Genomic DNA, 19,236 nt, shown 5'->3' with positions numbered 1-19,236 from the left:
AATTGAGGAATAAGAGTGTGCATGGTGATAGACTGATAATAGTTCATACTTTATTGCGTTTGTGTATTATGGCAAGTCGACGAGAGGGAAAACATATAGATCAATGCAAAACAAGATCGAATTGTATCACTTGTTGCAACAACATTTATTTTCCAAAGGAGGAGAAGTAAAACATTGTCCGGATGAGAAGCCAGCCTTCCTACAGTCCGCGGCACATAACCATTCCCATACGTTTCCGAACATATCTGCTTGCACATATTACCAATTCTTCCGGTAGGTTTGATCTCTGCATGTCCACAAAATCACCACATGAATAATATATAATCACATCTATATTGCTTTTAAATGATGAAAGCTAATTAGAAATTAACAACATATAAATAGAAACATACCTGAAGCCAAGATGTTGCAATTGGACAACGAAGCAACCATTATTATTAAGAGTAAAAGAGTCACGAAGTTTTTGTGGTGGCCATTTTGTATTGCTCTTTGTATCAACTATAAGATATATTCAAAAAATATGTTGTGGTTTCCTAGATTGTAAGTAGAAGCTCTATTTATAAAACATTTAGGTTCTTGTGATTGTAGAAAAAAATACCGTTGATGGATCTTTCTATATTAATAATATTTTATTTTGATTTGAAAAGATATTTTTCTTAAACATTGGGTTTGGTGGATCTTCCACATATATACTACTAAAATTTGATTTGAACTAAAATATATTTTTCTTTTTTAAAAAGTATTGTTTAACAAATCAATCCATGTCTATTTTGAAATACAAAATGTCCCTTCTTGTTTAAAAACCAAAGGGTGACCACAGATCCTAGAAGAAATCGTAGGAGTGATGCAAATAACTGAGTTATAAACAAGAAAATAACTTATTAACTCAACTTTCAGAATTCATTTATGCACGTCATCATTGTTAACAAAAGATCTAAAGTCCAATCCGATAAGGCACATGGTTGATTTAGGATTTCAACCTAGCTGACAATCATAATTTGAAATTAATCTTTTTTTTTTCTGAACTTATACAAAATGTTTTCTAGATACTATCTCTAATGCCAAACCTTAGGATTGTTAAAGTACAGATACGTTTTACTATTCGAATCAAGCATATATATATATATATATATATATATACACACATATATATTGCCACTCTTATCTCAAGTTAAACCCTAATCATAACGAAACCACATATAGCTTCGATTAATTGCTTTGGAGGTTTCTAAGTTGCATCATAAAAGACAAAAAAAAAGTTCAATATCCATGGATGACCTATAAATTTTTTATACGTGACAGTGATGAAATGATGACAGTTTATGATTATTAATTTTTAATTTTTTTTTTTATGAAAAACTTGTCATGGTGTTGTGTCAAATATATCATCACTTCAGTCTTGTATTGAAATTTAAAACAACTTCTCGTACGTAATAATTGACTAGTTAAATAGTCATAAGACTATAAGAGTATGTTAATCGAAAAAAAAAGGAAAAAAAAAAGAGTATGTTAATCGACTCGTGCAATGTGATCGTAGCTCGTACTTTTGATTAAGAAAAATTTAAAAATAAAATTATTTTATTTTATTGCAATTAATTATGATTTGTGGCAATACAACAAGAGAAAACTCATATAGATCGGTTTCTATCACTAGGTGCAACAACATTTATTTCCGAAAGGAGAAGAAGTAAGACATCGTCCGGATGAGAAACCAGCCTTCCTACAGTCCGCGGCACATTTACCGTCCCCGTAACCGCCCGAACACATCTGCTTGCATTGATTATCAATTCTTCCTGTAGGTTTGATGTCTGCATGTCCACAAACTCACCACATGAATATCATATATATATAATCATATCTATATGACTATATGCATGATTTAAGTACTGACATACATATCAATGTCATTGCTTTCAAGATGAAACCTAATAAAAAATAAACACCTAATAGAAATTAACAACTTAGAAATAGAAACATACCCGAAGCCAAGACGCTGAAATTAGACAACGAAACAGCCATTATTATTAAGAGTAAAAGAGTCACTGAAGTCTTTGTGATGGCCATTTTGTCTTGCTAGTTGTATCAACTATAAACTTTATTAAAAATATATGTTGTGTGATTTTCTAGAGTGTAAGTAAAAGCTTAATTTATAGAACATTTAGGTTCTGTGATTGTAACAAAAAAAGGTTGTCATTTCTCTTTCTTACCATTGATGGATCTTCCATATATACACTAACAATATTTTATTTTGACTTAAGAGATTTGCTTCTTAACATTGGTGGATATTCTTTCACATATATACTAATAATATTTTATTTTGACTAAAAGATATTTTTCTATAGAAAAAAATTATTTAGTAAATCAGTCCACGGCTGTTTTTAATACGAAATGTCCCTTTTAGTTTAAAAATCCTAGTATACATTGGAGTCTAGACGTTGTTGAGTATTAATTAATGTGAAAACCAAGTCTGGAGAATAATTGAACTCCATTTGCCTTTGCATTGAAGAGTACACAGAAACCTTATTCCGAACGCCCAAGTCGGTTTTGTCTTGTTACTATTAACCGATCGATGTTGAATATGATTTAAATACAATCGATAAATTTGTTTAGACCGGTTTTCAGTTGTAGTTTATTAACCGTTTTAACTACCAAGTAATAAGCAAAAACATAACTAGCCTGAAACGGGCCCGAAATTTGATATCCCAAAATATCTAAAGTCCATCAGATAGGCCCAATCCCTAAAAGATCCCTTCTGTTGGCCCATATTATTCCTTTCTTTTAGTTTTCTTGATGAGCAAATGATCGAATTCAGATTTTCGACCTAACTCACAACAATGATCTCAAAATCAAATTTATTCCGAATCGTTACAAAATGTTATTAAGCAACTTTACTCTAGTGCCAAACACGTAGGAATTTTAAAAACACAACTACGTTTTGACTATTCGAATCAAGCAATTACACACATACACATCTCTATTATATATTACCACTCTAATCACATCGTAAAAGCTTCTATTATTTGCTTTGGAGGTTTCCAACGTTCATCAGCCATGAATGTCCTGCAATCCCCATTACAAAATTCAAAATTACTTAGCCAACACCAAAAAAAAAAAAAAAAACATTTTGAAATTTGAAACAGATTACGAAGACGACTTACGAAGAGCATCTTCTGCAGAAAATCGCCGAGAAACATCGCGACATATCATTTTCCTCAACAAATCCTTCGCTTCCGATGATACCGATCCAAATTTCTTCGGCGGAAACCTCAAATTCCCTCTCAAGATCGATTCAAAGATCTCTTCCGCCGTCTCACCGTTAAACGGCGGCTCACCAGCTAACATCGTGTAGATCACTACACCGGCGCTCCATATATCAACCTTCTCCTCGTACTTCCTTCCCATCACTACTTCCGGCGCCACGTAATACGGTGTTCCCACAACTCCCTCCGCAGTTTCTCCGCCTAACCACACCGCTGATCCGAAATCACAGAGCTTAACGCAGCCGCTTACGAGATCGACTAAGACGTTGTCAGGTTTCACATCCCGATGAACGACGTCGCACCGGTGACAATGAGCAAGCGCACGGAGGATCTGTTTCGCGTTTGAAGCAGATTCCGATTCCGATAACCGTCCCCCGGCGGAGATTAACCGATCGTAAATCGTCATCGGCGGATCGACTAATTCCATGACGATCGCTAGAGAATCCTCTGTTTCGTAGAGATCGAAGATCCTGATTATATTCGGATGCGGCGGTAACATCGCCATGATCCTCGGCTCCGTCTCTATACACTCGCGATCCAGCGCGTCAACGAGCACGCGCTTGTCGATGGTTTTGCAGGCGTAGAATTCTTTAGTCGCCGGTGAGAAACAGCGAGTGATTGTTCCGAATCGACCTCGACCGATCTCGTCGCAAAGCTGGTAGTTATTTTCCAGTTCGAATTCTCCGGTCATCGGAATATTCTTTTTTATTGTTTAGTTTTCCTCGTATCTCTGATTCGCGAGAGAGGTTTATATAGAGGAATACAATCAAAGTACTAAAAAAGAGAATATTCTGTTTAAGGAGGTTAAACAGCATTCTGTTTCAAAAGTCAAGCTTCGAGAAGAAAAATCAAGCAAGTAACAGACTCAATTAACTAACGGCAGCCGTTAGTTACACTGCCGTTGAATATTAATTAATTGTCCATTAATTGTGATATTAATAAAGTATCGGAGATGAAACCTTTAATGTGCATTACATATGACCTGCATTAAATGTTTTTTTAGATAGTGGAATCTAAGCATATTAAAAAAATAGTTCAACGAGTCAAATTATATACGTTTTCTTTTTTTTTTTGGCTAAGACAAATTATATAAGCTAAACATGCTCAACATGTCATTATTATAAAGAATCATTATTATCGACCAAAAACGATGAATATAAGCATAAGTCATATTCTTGATGTGATTATGTGAGTATATAAAATATAAGACCTTAGGGAGTTTCCAAATGACATTTACGATAAACTCTACATATGCTTATTTTTGTTGAGTAAATTATTATTTCTTTTATTAGGGCAGTACTAATCAATCATATAAAGGTTGTTAAGATGCCTGATTTTTTAGACCAAGTTGGCTTATAAATTTATTTGTGGAGGTCTTATTTGTGCTGTCTTCATGATTTCTTTAAACTCTAAAGCTTATATATATATATGGATGGTTATCTACCCGTATATATAGAAGCTAAATTTTTTGGGTATATATATTAAATAATAATGTAGAGCTCATAGATTCGAAACAACATTATTGAGGATTTATCCAACAAAACATTATTCAGAAATATATCATTTTCTTTCTCTTTCTTGTAAACATATTCATATCTTCTTTATCCAAAAGCATCTAGAGATGTTACATAAGAAAATGAATATACCAATATACCATCACCAATCAAGACATAATTGATTGATGATGTTTGATTACGTATGTAAACACTACACTATATACATGTCTCGATCTCGTGCTGTTACATGTCTCGCCCTTATTAGTCAGAGTGGGTTATTCATGTAATCATCTTTATAAATTATGATTATAGTTTGGAGGATGTGAATTTTTTATATATACACGAGTATCGTTATTGGGATGCCGCTATCAGATTTTCCAAATTAGCCGACGCATATACATTCGTCGACTAAGAGCCACATATGATATGAATGTGTTTTATAGTTGTTATCCGAGTTTCGACGAGATAAGAAAATTGCTGAAACAAAATACGTTCGCGATGGGCTTTCGAACCCACAATCTCCCGCTTCGGAGGCGAGCGCCTTATCCATTAGGCCAAGCAAACATTCATTATTGATGAAATTAGTATATACTAAAACAACGGTCTGATATATATATAATTTATACTAACGGATTCTCTTCTACTTTATGTAACTTTTCTATTGAAAAAACCCATAGCAAATAATGTTTTAATATCATATGAATATAAAATGAAGAATAAAAAAAAACATTACACCAATAACATAACAATTGTTTCATGCAATAATAAAAATGTTAATATGTTTTTTTTTACAGCAAAAATGTCAATATGTTTATTGGTTTGATTTATTTAATATTAAATATCATAACTTTTATTTTGATATAGTTTATCATATAATTAATTACTTATACATTTAAAAAAAGAAGTATAGACTTTAAAACAAGGAAAGTAGTACAGTATTAAGTTAAGAAATTAGGCAGAAATGTTAGGAAATCTTTACTTTAGCAATTTGTCATAATGCATCCAACACTTATTTGGTTGGACCGATCTTCTTTCTATAAGATTCCCTGTCATCATTTCGTATTTGATTTGATCACTCATTCTCTCTAGTCTCTACCATTTGAGTCACTCGAAACACATCTCTTATCTTCTCTTCACCAAGAAAATAAAAAGCATAGCCTAACAGAACAGAATCTAGGTATGAGAAATTAAAAACCTCAAGTGATTTAATATTTATTTAATTATTTGAGTTTAATTCTAATATGATCTTTTATGTAATGTTTTGGTTATAATCCGACGCAGTTAGCCAAATCAAGATGGTGACGCCAACTACAATTAGAACCGTGGATCTCCGCTCCGACACGGTGACTAAACCAACGGAGTCAATGCGCTCAGCGATGGCAAACGCGGAAGTAGACGACGACGTTTTGGGAAACGATCCAACGGCTCTGCGTTTGGAGAAAGAGGTGGCTGAGATCGCCGGAAAAGAGGCGGCTATGTTTGTTCCGTCGGGAACAATGGGGAATCTGATAAGCGTGTTGGTTCATTGTGACGAGAGAGGGAGTGAAGTGATTCTTGGAGATGACTCTCACATTCATATATATGAAAACGGCGGCATTTCAAGCCTCGGCGGTGTGCATCCGAGGACGGTGAAGAACGAGGAAGACGGTACGATGGAGATTGGTGCTATTGAAGCTGTCGTGAGGAGTCCCAAAGGAGATCTTCATCATCCGGTTACTAAGCTTATATGTCTTGAGAACACTCAAGCAAAGTAAGTGTTCGTTTTATTAATCAAATAAACAAAGCCTAATTATAATGTTTTGTGAATGTGTGTTATAGCTAAAGTTGTTGTAGAGATTAAGTTTAGGTTTCTTTTAAAGGACTAAGTGGTTATAGAAAAATGAAATTATTGTAGAGCATAATTCAAATGTTGTTAAGTAACCGGTTATGTCTTAAGGTTGTAGAGAAATGAATTACATTTCTCAGAACCGTCTCACAAATATGACCAAAAGTTCATTCTGTATAAAACAACATTTATTGTATTTTCGTCGACGTGTTAAATTTTCCGGTTGGATAGACTCTTTAATTTTTTGACATTTTGGTTTGACAAAACCGGAGTTTGTTGATGTAGTTGTGGAGGTAGATGCCTGCCTGTCGAATATATAGACAAAGTCGGAGAATTAGCCAAGAAACATGGTTTGAAGCTTCACATTGACGGAGCTAGGATCTTTAACGCTTCTGTGGTTAGTATATATAAAATTCGTTTTCATATGCGTTTTCATTTCAATTTCGTTTTGAAGCTTATGAGTACATCTTTTCAATCTCAATTTTGCAGGCACTTGGAGTTCCTGTGAAGAGGATTGTTCATGCAGCTGATTCAGTCTCGGTATGACTCATCATCAAAACTAACACTATGGCCTAATGTTTTTTGTCTCACAAGACATGATCCTTTTTGTCTTGTTGTTGATGTTTTAAAATTATGAACGGTTGAAATCTAATCCGGTCACTTTGATACGACTAGATTTGTTTGTCGAAAGGTATAGGTGCACCGGTCGGTTCGGTAATCGTGGGAAGCAAGGAGTTCATCACTAAAGTACGTTAGCTATAAATCAAATAGCAATTTTTTTTTTTGTTTTTTTTTGAATTCCGGTTCAAGTAATTACTTGTTAAAATGCAGGCAAGGTGGTTAAGGAAAACTTTAGGCGGAGGAATGAGACAGATAGGTGTGCTCTGCGCCGCCGCGTTGGTGGCTCTCCATGAAAATGTCGCCAAGCTCGAAGATGACCACAAGAAAGCTAGGTTCTTGGCAGGTGATCGCTACCGGATTCCGGAATCTCAAATTGAATATGAGCGTGTTAACCGATTAATTTTGATTTTGGTTTTCTACATTACCAGAAGGACTGAGCCGGATTGAACGGTTAAGAGTAAACGTGGCAGCTGTGGAAACCAACATCGTAAGTGTTTGAAATGAATGATTGGTTGGTTAAGGACTGAACCGGATTGAACGGTTAAGAGACTTTTTTTTGTTCGTATATATAACAAACTCGTATATGCAGATATACGTAGACATACCAGAAGATCCAAAATTTGGAGCAGAAGAGGCATGTAAGAGTTTGGAAGATGTCGGTGTGCTTATCATACCCCAAGCTACATTCAGGTATACGTGTACATATGATATATTACATTGTTATAATCATGTAATACCACATAGAATTAGATAAAACTCGAAATTAATTTGGATCGAGATTAATGCTTATACTAACTCTATTGGTGTAATTAATGGTAACTTCGAGTTTATGGTCTCTGTATACAGAATCAGGATTGTTCTACATCACCAAATCTCAGACGTCGACGTGGAATATGTACTCTCTTGCTTTGAGGTATGTTAGTTTGCTTTCCACTGATATGTGTGCTTTGATATTTTCAATTTCTTTGTTCTGCTTATAATTCTTTGATTAATTGTTTTTCTAATATTTTCAGAAAACGTTTTAGCTCATTGCGGCTCGAAGAGAAGGTTTATTTTAAGAAATTTCACTTGTTGGACTGTGTGGAAGGTTGTACTCAAATTTCAAATAAAAAAAGGTGTACTTGAATCTAGTTTCTTGGTTTACAATTGGAAACCTTTTAATCAAGAATTAGAAAAATCTTTAACTGAATGCAACTATCTTGAACGGACTTTAATTTTTCTCCTGCCCCTTATGTGAAATTTCTCTATAGATTTTATTTGTTGATATTAGCATTTATAATCATTTTAGTTTATGGTCTAAATAGCTGAACTGTTTAATACCTTTGTAGTGTTAAAAAAAATCCATAATTCCATAAGTTTCCACTTAAATTTTGTTTCTTCCTTATTCATTTTGTCCTCTATATTCCACTTCTTTCTTCACTTTTATGCTTATCTCTAAGATTACCAATCAGAACCATTTTTTTTGTGAAACCATTAACAAATTGACCATTGACCGAGATATGAGACATTTGCCAAGAAAGGATTTCATTTTATCTTAATAGTTTTACATATAGAAAATATATATATATATATATATATAAATATTATCTAAAAACTTTATTTTTCTTATTAGATATCAAAAGCTTAAAACATTCTAAAATATAATAATAGGTGATTTAAGAAAAAATTTCAAATTGCAAGATTCTTAGAATTTTATGATTTTGAATTTTTGATGGTAACTTTTAAAATAATTTAGTTTAGAATTTAGACAACTGTTTGATGATAATGGTTCAACAATCCGGTTACTAAACTTTCTTATAAACGTGTGTGAATCAAACGTCATTTTCGATCAAAATTCACTTATACATATAAATTACCAATTACAACCCAAGAATTTATTCTTTATAATCCGATTAAAAAAATGTATATTTTAAACAAAATATATATTCATTGTTCCACATGTGCTAGTAGTTTGTGTCCGGAATCACGGATTATAAAAAGAAAAGTAAGAAAAATAGTGACAGATAAAAAATGCATTTAAATATTTGTCTCTTTCTCCAGTCGGCCCATTGGTCTCTGTCTCGCTCAAGTCTCACCTATAGAGTTACCTTTTTATACACTGTGTAACACTAAGTCCCCTTCTCCCATTTAATTTCTCTTCATTTTTTTGTGTCTTTAATGGAAAATTTATGATTTCTGATGATCAGTCTCACGATCTCATCTCTTTCTCTTTCTCTATAAATGACCTATTATGATGTTTTTGCAGCTATATATACGGACATTTGTGTCTATTTTTCTATCCATCTTCTCATTCAATAGTAGAAAAGAGGAAAAACACAAAAGACAACAGTAGAAAAGGAGAAAGAAAAACAAATCCCACTTTGATCTCTTTCTACTTGTATCTCTCATCTTGAAATTAAAAAAAAGCAAGAGGTCTCTTCTTATTTTGCAGGTTGTTCCTCTTTGCCTCACCATTTTTGAACAACATCATCTGATCATCATCACTGAATCTATCCTTTTTTGAAGCACCTACCTCACCACTTTGCAGTACAAGGAAGTATCCAAGTCTTCATTCTATCTCTCTCTTTTGTTACTTTATTATACCCTTTAACCAAAAAAAGTTATTTAATTATTATAAATAACTAAAAACCTAATCTTTGCCCTAAATCACTCAAACTCGATCTGGTGAAAGAACCCTAATTTAGAAACATCTAAAAAGCTATGGATTTGATCTCTCAAAACCACCACAGCAGAAACCCTAATACCAGTCTCTCGACGCAAACTCCTTCTTCCTTTTCTTCTCCACCATCCTCTAGCCGCTACGAGAACCAGAAACGCCGTGACTGGAACACTTTCTGCCAATACCTCAGAAACCACCATCCGCCGCTCTCTCTAGCGTCTTGCAGCGGTGCACACGTCCTCGATTTTCTGCGTTACCTTGACCAGTTCGGCAAAACCAAAGTCCACCACCAAAACTGCGCCTTCTTTGGCCTCCCAAATCCACCGGCCCCTTGTCCTTGTCCTCTCCGACAAGCCTGGGGCTCACTCGACGCCCTCATTGGTCGTCTCCGTGCAGCCTACGAGGAGAACGGTGGAGCTCCCGAGTCTAGCCCTTTTGGCTCACGGTCCGTCAGGATTTTCCTCAGGGAGGTTAGAGATTTCCAGGCTAAATCACGTGGCGTTTGCTATGAGAAGAAGAGGAAAAGGGTCAACAACAAGCAAATAACTCAGTCGCAACCGCCTTTACCACAGCAGCCGCAGCAGGAGCAAGGTCAGTCTATGATGGCTAATTACCACCATGGTGCAACTCATTAATATCGTATTACTTCCATATATATATGCTCGCATCTAGCTATTTATACGTTCCAACCTTTGTATTTGTGTCATGCAATCCCTATTTCCTCCATTATCCACTGTTAATTTATATCATTGTTTCTTAATTACACCTATTGTTTTGTCTTTTCTTATAATCAATAAGTTAAATGAACTTGGATTAAATTTTTTTTTGCTTATATACCTTATATATGATTATGTCAAGACCTCTTTTATATATTACAATTGTCTAGATGATGATACATCAAGTCAAGATTTTATATAAATCGAACTCAACCTTCGAATCATGAACATTTAAGTGATGTTTTTTTTTTTTTTTTTTTGACAAGCTTGAACATTAATTAATTATAGTGATATCATATGAAGACTTCTGTTAGTTTAATTACATAATTTTGCAGTAAGGTCATAATTATATAAACTAGTTACTTGTAATTAGCTTTATCCTATGCATGAACATATGAATAAGTTTCGATTTATTTTTTTTTTTGTTAAAAGATATTCAATTTCATAAGTTTCGATTTCAGCCACTCAAACAGTCATTAGTCAAACGTGAAGTTGAACGTACGATTATAATCCTGATAAAACGGCTATATTTCTTCAGTTTATTTTTGATACATATTTGTCTAATTAATATATTTAGTGGTTTTCTTCATCTCCATGTCGTTAATATGTGTTCACCGTCAACTTCTTGTTTCAGCGGCATAGATAGTATCCGTTTATTAGTGATGACTGATGACTATGTATGAAAAATATCGAAATCTGTAATTGATTGGTTTAGTATAATTTTCCCACTTTGATGTTGACAAAACATGAGTGTGAGAGAATGTTGCACAAAATAGAAACTTGAAAGGTAAATCTAAAGCGCATCTATAATTGCAAAAGACAAAATATGAGCATATAGTTTCAATTATTGATGACAGCTAATCTTGTGACACAAATTTCTCCTCAATTTCTTATTAGCGGAACGTGGATTTGACAATTTCAGAATATCTTAAATTTCCACCAGGACTCACAAAATTGTGTGTTTGATATGTAATTATATCAATAGTCAAACTCATATAATCTTTACTGTAAAAAAATTATATTAAAATTTTCGTATACGCATAAATTCCTATGACGCTTATGTTTTAAATCATGTAACGTTGATGTTAATATTTTGATCGGATGCTCTTTGCTTTAACCAACCGTTTTGGATCTTTGGGTTTTGATATGCATCGTCGACACTTTTTGTTAAAAGATATTATTAATCTATTTAAATCATATTACTCCAGTTAATCTGTAGTTCTGTACGTAACTAATTAATAACTATATAGTTGAATTTCTGAGTTCGAATTTTAACTTGCAACGGCAACTAGTATATGAGATATATAAATTGATGTTGCACGAGTTGTGGAATTGATTACCAAACACTGATGTTTTCACTCTAGCAATCAAATCGAATGGTAAAGATCATCAAAAGGATCCGAGAATGGTTTTGCACTATCATCTCTGTAATGTGGTTCCTCATCAATAAAAGCCACGTAGAATAGGACAGTTTGGTCTCGGGGCACTCAAGTCAAGAGTTTTAAAATCGTATGGACGAGTTTCGTCGACATTGGCTCAGGCTAATAGGGATTAAGCAACGTGGACAGATGAAATTTATGTGTCCGTACGAGGTAGGCTTAATTTAGCTATAAGAAATATTATTATTTAAACCTTTTGTTGTTGTAAGAGTATGATTATTATTTTTTTGCTTAATTTAGCACCACATGTGGGTTGTGGAGTTTCACTGTTCAGTCCAGCCATTGCCTTTCCTTATGCTCCTTGTCCCATCGTTTCAGCCATAAGCTTTCTTTTGGTTCGTTCCCCTCCTAAGCAGAGGCTTCGTTTTGATTGAAGTTGTGTTAGTCTTCATTGTTTGCAACTTGTTTTTCTTCTTGGTGTTGCTCGCTGTGGTTGATAACTGTCTCGCTCCATCGTCTTGCTTGTTCAAGTTCGGTGTTATTTGAGAGGTTAGGCTTCTCTCCTTGTCCTTGCTTTGCAAATCTGTTATGATTTGATCGCGTTTTGAAGGCTTCTATCTAGACGTTAATGGACGTATCAGTCGTCGTCGTCGCATCCGGAAGTGTATTTGAGTTTCTTCAGTAGTCGTGCTTGCCGGATTATGAAGTCCTTGGTTCTGTTTTCGAGAGATTGGCTCTCATCTTGATAGGAGAGGTTAGATGTTATCTCCGGGTTGGCCGAGGGCATCCTTGATAAATCTCATCCTTAGGTCCTTCACAAGAAGAGGTCTTGTTGCTGCTTGAGACTAGTGTATAATTTGGAAGGTTCATGCCTTGTTGTTTTTGCTTTTAGTTGAAGGTTTCGTCCACTTTCGGTTTAGGTTAAAATAATCCAGCTTTGTGTTTTCAGTATCTTTAGTTTCCTTTTCATAAGGTTTAGATTCTGGGGATTTCTCGTTATCCTCCGGCTATGACTCTGGAGACATTCATGTCGTCCGCCGGCTTTGTTTCCCTCTTTTGGGCGTTTGTATTCCACTTTGGTTCCATAACAAGTTAATCAATAAAAATTTTAGATGACAAAAAAAAAAAAAAAAAAAAAAAAAAAAAAAAAAAACACTACATGTGGGTTTTCCCTATTTGGGAGGGGCCTTGTTGTACAGTCTTTTGGATTTATTTCTGATTCTCTTGCACATTTTTGAAAAGAGTCGTATATAAATGTAGTACTTGCAATTTTAAACAAATTTTGGATTGTTGACCAGATTTTTTTTTAAGTACTTCAAAAATATTTTCAGATTTTGTGGTTGAAAGCAACAAGAAAAGTTGTTGGTTAAAAAAACGGATTTAAGCTACTTGTGTGAACAACACTGAACCAGGTTTAATCCGGTTCTCGATCGATCTTCTATTGGTGTAGTCTCGTCTGATTCAGGAACCTATAGGCTTTTATAAGATACTATTGGGCCTCAGCCCATTAATTAGAGAATCGTATTTTCCAATTTAAGTGGGAAAACAAAAAAAATAAAAAAGAATTTGACGAATCGATTCCTGAAACCTTCGAGAGCGATTCGGCGTTTAGCTTCTCCGATGTCAATCCCACCATCTTCAGCTTCTTCTTCTTCATCTTCCTCGTCTCAGTACACATACGCTGCTAATTCTTACTATTCCGCTCCGTATCAGCCTCCACAGCCTTACGCGGCGGCGCCTTCGCCTGCTGTACCGTCGCCGGTGGCATCTGTTCCCGGAGCTACGGTCTATTCTCAGCCTGTTGGACCGGTTCCTGCCGTCTACGCTTACCCACAGTACCAGCAGGTTAGTTGGATTTGAAAATATCAGGAGTTTGATTCGTAGCGTTGTGTATTTGAGATTCTGGGTTCGAATTAGGGTTTGCGAAATCTCTGTGCTTTGATTTTAGGGGTTTAATGTTGTTTTTGGTATTGAAGTTTCTCGTTAGGATTGTGTAATGCTTGTCACTTATGGATCTCACATGTTTTACAGCTAAAGATTTGTTCTTTGGATTTGATTTTACTTGTTTTGTGAATTTTCTGCCAAGTTTAGGTATAAGGTAGAAAGTTGGTATCTTCATTGTTGTTTGATTCGGTTGTATATATTGGCAGGCACATCAATTGTTTCAGAGAGATGCACAGACAATTACGCCAGAAGCTCTTGAGAATGTAAAAGCTGCTTTGGCAAGTAGTGAAACCGAACACAAAGCAGAAACTAAAAAGAGAGCCATTCCTCGTAAAGCTGCTGGACAGTCTTGGGAGGATCCTACTCTTTCAGAGTGGCCAGAAAGTAAGCACTCTTCTTCTTCTTTCCCTTGATTTTGCTGATTGTTATGTTAGTTTACGGGATGGTATCATAGTTGTTCATTGATAGGATTTTAGATGTTTTCTGCTCTGTTGTTAAAATGGATTTCTTACAACTTTCTGTTCAACATTTGGCAGATGACTATCGCCTGTTCTGTGGTGATCTTGGGAATGAAGTGAATGATGATGTTCTTTCCAAGGCATTTACTCGATTCCCCACCTTCAATATGGCCAAGGTAACTGTGTATATCTCTCCTCCTATGAACATATATTTGAGACATTAGTTTTTATCCCCTATGATTGGTTAGACTGCTTAAAATGTCAACTGTGATGCATTTGCAAACCTAAACACATAGTATGTTCAGAACAGAGCATGGTTGACCTTAGATCATACGGATCATTCTAACTTGAATCACAAAGATACGTATTCAGTGCTAGTTTTGTGGTTAAACTCTTGACAAAAAAAAATAAGAATCTTATATACCGTGACAGGTCATTAGAGATAAGCGGACTGGTAAAACCAAGGGTTATGGGTTTGTGAGTTTCTCAAATCCTGCGGATCTAGCAGCAGCCCTAAAAGAAATGAATGGTAAGCATCTCGATTTAGTATCTGTTTGATGTGTTGCTTCATCTTGATACCTCATCTCACTGTTTATGTCAGAACTTTTTATATGATTCTGCTCCATAATCACTGCCGTTGAACATTCTGATTTGGTCCGTTGTTTTAATATGAAAACACAGGTAAGTATGTTGGAAACCGTCCTATCAAACTACGAAAGAGCAGCTGGAAAGAGAGGACAGACCAGGAGGCTGCTGAAAGACAAAAGGCAAGTATCTTGACTCTGACGTTTTGATAGATACATTTGCAAAGGATTATTTATTTATTTATGAGTATCTAATTCTTGATTTTAAACTGATGGATCTCTGTTTAATTATAAATGCAGCATCACAGCAATAAGAAGCAAAAAACTGTGAAGAAGAGCGTACTTCACAAGTGACAAATCCATCAGTTAGATGATCTCTTTTATTTTTGTGGCTTTAACTATCTAAACCTGTTACTCAAAAATATAGAATGAATGAATATTATCATTATAGTTTTGTTGAAAACTGTATTTAATTGTTGAGCTACTTACTATGTTTAGCCCCAACCGGTGGTATTTACTTTATGAAAACGTGTTTCCTTAATAAGCTCGAGCACAACTTTGTACATTGGTGATTTTTTCTTGGTATTATTAATCCAAAAACAATTTTTTAATAGACAAAAGACCAAACCATATAATTGGGCCTGATACATGTCTGATGAGTATCACTCCACTGATACTTGTGATACTCAGTATCGTGTGATGTGGCAGAATGTCATTGGACCGTGAATGTTTTTTTTTTTGTTTTTTTTTTTAAATTAAAAGTCTCTGAATGGCTTTGTTTGATCATGGCCGTTAATATCTCTGAACGGCTTCGATCGTAGGGCTCTGCAATCAACTATCTCAAACAATAATGACGAGAACACCAATAACAAGATCAGAAATACCACAAACACGGACAAACAACATCTTTGAACAAACATCTACAAACATCTCAAACAATATCTCTGAACGGTTTTGATCGTAGGGCTTTTCAATCTTTTACTATTTATATATAAGATGGACAAAATAATTACAAGTTCAATGAGTTTCTGCAATTACCTGCTTCGACCACAAGATATGTTTTGCTTAAAGTATATTCTACGTTTTTATGGATTGTAATATTATCTTTTGTAATCTTATGTTTTTATATATTTTTATTTTCGATTTTGCAAATAAGTTTTTTTTTAATTAATGATACTGATACCAGTCTCACCACTGGAAACAGATTTATTATCAGTATCATAAAAAATCTCAAACAATAAACAAACATTAAAACTAATACTAAAAAATTGTTTATGATACGTATCAACTATGTGCATGCTCTTACATCTTTTTAGCTCCATTAACGACCAAGTGGTCTGAGCATAATATTACAAGAAAATCAAAGTAACTCAAAGTCCAATTTTACGAAAATGTCTCACATTGCCTGAAGTAACTCAAAGTCCAATTTTGCTGTGTTCTTGTTTTCATGTGTTATTTGGGTTTCTTTAAACAACGCAATAACAAGTGGCTTTAACTTTCCAAATTGTCACCGCTAACAAAAAAAAGTTACTATGTATTCCACGTTGACAGCTCAACTATTAATTATGCCCTAAATATGTTTTTTTTTGGGTCGGATTATGCCCTAAATATGTTGAATCGGCTAGAAATGGTTGTACGTAACGTTTAATATTTTTTCTTTATTTGTTGAAGAAAACCTAAATCCTCTATTTTTTTTTTTTTTGGGTGTGCAACTAATCCTCTATCTCATATTTTGATCAAATTCCGATAAACAGTTGAATTGTTTTAAACTCTTCTAGGACATATAAATCCCAAGAAGTTGATTATAAAAAGAAAAACGTATGATCTAAATTAAGATTGCTGAATTGTTTTAACCTCTTTTAATTAATTATTAAGCTGTCGATTTGACTTCCTAAACACCGTATTATACAGCTCTTTTTTTTTCCTCAAGAAGAAGGGTTTAAAAAAGAAAAAAAGTCAACATCTAACCCTCTGTCAATAATACAACTTTCATGTCAATTTTAAATCCTAATTAAGCGCTCTGAATTTCACCTCTCTCTTTAATATTTCTCCACAGAAATCTTAACAGTGTACTTTTTTTTTTGTGTGGAGAACCAAAAATAAATTAACAGTATATATACTTAATACTTCATACTTGCATGCCATATTTTTTACTGGGTACGTTCTCAGTTCTCACTCTCCTAAAAGAATGATATAAAGTATAAACGAAATCAACTTATAATTAAGATCTCACGGACGAATAAATTTACCCTATATTTTAAATTATTCCCGTAGCTATAACATTGATTGATTTTCTTAAGATCATTAGGATTTAACACAGTTCCTAAATTATGTCTGACGTAAAGAAAGATAATGACCAATTATTGATGCTTTGACGAGAGAGAGAGTCCACTAAATCACAAGTCGACAAAGTTTAGTTCGCAGGTTTCCATTTTGGGATATATTCCAAATACTGTAATGTCTTTATCAATAAATATAACTTTTGAGTATCGAGTTGAACAAAAAAAAAAAGTTTTTGGAGTATCGAAACCGAAGATCCAGTTTTGGAGAAAATTATTATTTTGTCATTTGAGACAAACGATAAACCCCACTAATAAACCCTACTACACCAACTCACCAAACTAACAACGTAGCCAAAGGTAAAATGGAAATCTTTCTATAAAATGTTTCGTAGATAAATTAATCACAGAACTACCACTGTACCACACGGTTAATTTTCTTGTTTGACAATGATTGGTAGTTGAAAAGTAACAAGTATTTTGACACAAACTTAAGTCCAAACTAAAACGAATATTCTTATCTTTAATTAGTTTGTTGAAAAAAGTATATATGTATTATTGATCGAGTTGCTATGTTTAGACCTCAATCAATGGTGTTTGCTTTGTAAAAACGTGTTTCCAAAATAGATTCGAGCACAACGTCTACATCCTTTTAACTCAATTAATTATTACAGCCAAGTGGAATCTGAACATATATATATATATATATATATATATATATATATATATATATATATTACAAGCAAAAAGAAATTCAAAGGGATTGAAAGAAAAATTGATGTAAATTCAACCTAACATAATTCTTTAATGGTATAACAAGCTATATAAAGGCCTGAAAACTTTTTCGAGACATCATATTTTCTAACGTAATTAATTTGCGTGACTTATAACAGGATTTTGGAATTTCTGATTCATACCAGATTCCTAGAAGTAAAAAAAAAAAAGAAAAAAAGAATTTGGAATTTGGTGTGATTAACAAAGTATAAATCATCCAAACAGAAACCAAAGAAAAGATTTAAAAGTTTTACTAGATCCAAGGGCAATTAAAATGAGGAGATGGACCACAACGTCAACATCATTTTTAAAAATCTACACTCTCTCAATAATACAATTTGGGTGTCGATTTCAAATCCTAAAATTTTAATTTTCCTCCAAAGAAATTTTAATAAACTTTTAAAAGTATAACTGCGTCTGCGTGCCACAAAATAAATATTTTAACGTATGTGTAAACAAAATCAACCTTATAAGGTCACACGGGTGGATATATCATTACCATATATCCCTTTTAACTTATTCCGCCCCTAACAACCATTATCACATTGATTAATTTTCTTAAGATCTTTTAGGATCTAGCTAGCTAACACACAATTCCTAAATACGTCTGATGTAAAGAAAGTTAATCACCAATTTATTGATGCGTTGTAGATATTTTTTCTTCTTTGTGAAAGTAATCTTTCTAATAAACATTACATGGTTTCTTTTTCAAAAAAAAAAAAAGAAAATTACATGAACCAGTTTTAACCGGAGAAAGAGAGAGAGAGAGAGGGTAGTAAGAGAGAAAAGCATGAATACAGATGTCCACCAAATCACAAGTATTTTGGGATTTACCGAAAGAATTTAAAATAATATGTCTTCATCCCAGATAGTACTTTTTACTTGTTAGTATAGAAGAAAACGAAGGTCCATGTAAACCTAAAAACGAAAAACATTCCTATTTCATCATCCAAAAAGTGAACCCCACTGATAAACCAAACATTCTTATTTCGTCATTCTTAAAGGAACGCACTTCTTCTCGACTTATCAGTGCACTAGCTAAAAAGTAAAAACATTCTTATTTTACTTTCAATAATTCTTCTTATTTTTAAATGCTTCTACGATTAACTTTTTAGCTAAAGACTGAATCTTTGTCTTCTTCTGCATATACTCTTGTGAGTAATTCAGGTCATTAAGCTTCTTTCTCACAATCTGCCTCTCCTTCCATACATGTGAGTCAACCTTTGAAAATCCCTCATAAT

At 33.9% G+C, this 19,236-nt stretch overlaps 6 protein-coding genes across 6 annotated transcripts; 3 read left to right on the top strand and 3 right to left on the bottom strand.

The window, feature by feature from the left end:
* Positions 1-126: 126 nt before the first annotated feature.
* On the bottom strand, positions 127-476 carry LOC9318428 (defensin-like protein 45). The gene is given in 4 exon segments (XM_002882315.2): positions 127-218; positions 221-286; positions 393-455; positions 458-476. Coding segments are annotated over 4 exon segments (240 nt in total).
* A 1,057-nt stretch (positions 477-1,533) lies between these two features.
* On the bottom strand, positions 1,534-2,354 carry LOC9318427 (defensin-like protein 44). The gene is made up of 2 exons (XM_002882314.2): positions 1,980-2,354; positions 1,534-1,808 (listed from the first exon to the last, which is right to left on the bottom strand). The coding sequence occupies exons 1-2, from the start codon at positions 2,062-2,064 to the stop codon at positions 1,651-1,653; spliced, it is 243 nt and encodes an 80-aa protein (XP_002882360.1). The 5' UTR covers positions 2,065-2,354; the 3' UTR covers positions 1,534-1,650.
* A 481-nt stretch (positions 2,355-2,835) lies between these two features.
* LOC9320517 (phosphoenolpyruvate carboxylase kinase 2) lies at positions 2,836-4,432 on the bottom strand. The gene is made up of 2 exons (XM_021030278.1): positions 3,159-4,432; positions 2,836-3,060 (listed from the first exon to the last, which is right to left on the bottom strand). Exons 1-2 carry the CDS (start codon positions 3,949-3,951, stop codon positions 3,017-3,019), a joined length of 837 nt encoding a protein of 278 aa, XP_020885937.1. The 5' UTR covers positions 3,952-4,432; the 3' UTR covers positions 2,836-3,016.
* Positions 4,433-5,822: 1,390 nt separating this feature from the next.
* Positions 5,823-8,418, top strand: LOC9320516 (probable low-specificity L-threonine aldolase 2). Its single transcript, XM_002884404.2, has 10 exons — positions 5,823-5,933; positions 6,038-6,506; positions 6,867-6,978; positions 7,071-7,121; positions 7,257-7,328; positions 7,413-7,545; positions 7,631-7,689; positions 7,792-7,892; positions 8,049-8,115; positions 8,216-8,418. The coding sequence occupies exons 2-10, from the start codon at positions 6,052-6,054 to the stop codon at positions 8,225-8,227; spliced, it is 1,062 nt and encodes a 353-aa protein (XP_002884450.1). The 5' UTR covers positions 5,823-5,933; positions 6,038-6,051; the 3' UTR covers positions 8,228-8,418.
* Positions 8,419-8,984: 566 nt separating this feature from the next.
* Positions 8,985-10,682, top strand: LOC9320515 (protein LIGHT-DEPENDENT SHORT HYPOCOTYLS 2). The gene has a single exon (XM_021033899.1). The coding sequence runs from the start codon at positions 9,903-9,905 to the stop codon at positions 10,494-10,496; it is 594 nt and encodes a 197-aa protein (XP_020889558.1). The 5' UTR covers positions 8,985-9,902; the 3' UTR covers positions 10,497-10,682.
* A 2,828-nt stretch (positions 10,683-13,510) lies between these two features.
* LOC9320514 (RNA-binding protein 42) lies at positions 13,511-15,483 on the top strand. Its single transcript, XM_021033682.1, has 6 exons — positions 13,511-13,801; positions 14,107-14,284; positions 14,437-14,534; positions 14,791-14,887; positions 15,040-15,125; positions 15,243-15,483. Exons 1-6 carry the CDS (start codon positions 13,577-13,579, stop codon positions 15,294-15,296), a joined length of 738 nt encoding a protein of 245 aa, XP_020889341.1. The 5' UTR covers positions 13,511-13,576; the 3' UTR covers positions 15,297-15,483.
* Positions 15,484-19,236: the final 3,753 nt, after the last annotated feature.

This window comes from Arabidopsis lyrata (genome assembly GCF_000004255.2).
Source record: "Arabidopsis lyrata subsp. lyrata unplaced genomic scaffold ARALYscaffold_3, whole genome shotgun sequence".
Classification (NCBI taxonomy): domain Eukaryota; kingdom Viridiplantae; phylum Streptophyta; class Magnoliopsida; order Brassicales; family Brassicaceae; genus Arabidopsis; species Arabidopsis lyrata.
Note: the sequence above shows the minus strand (reverse complement) of the source record. Positions and strands in the feature narration are given on the sequence as shown.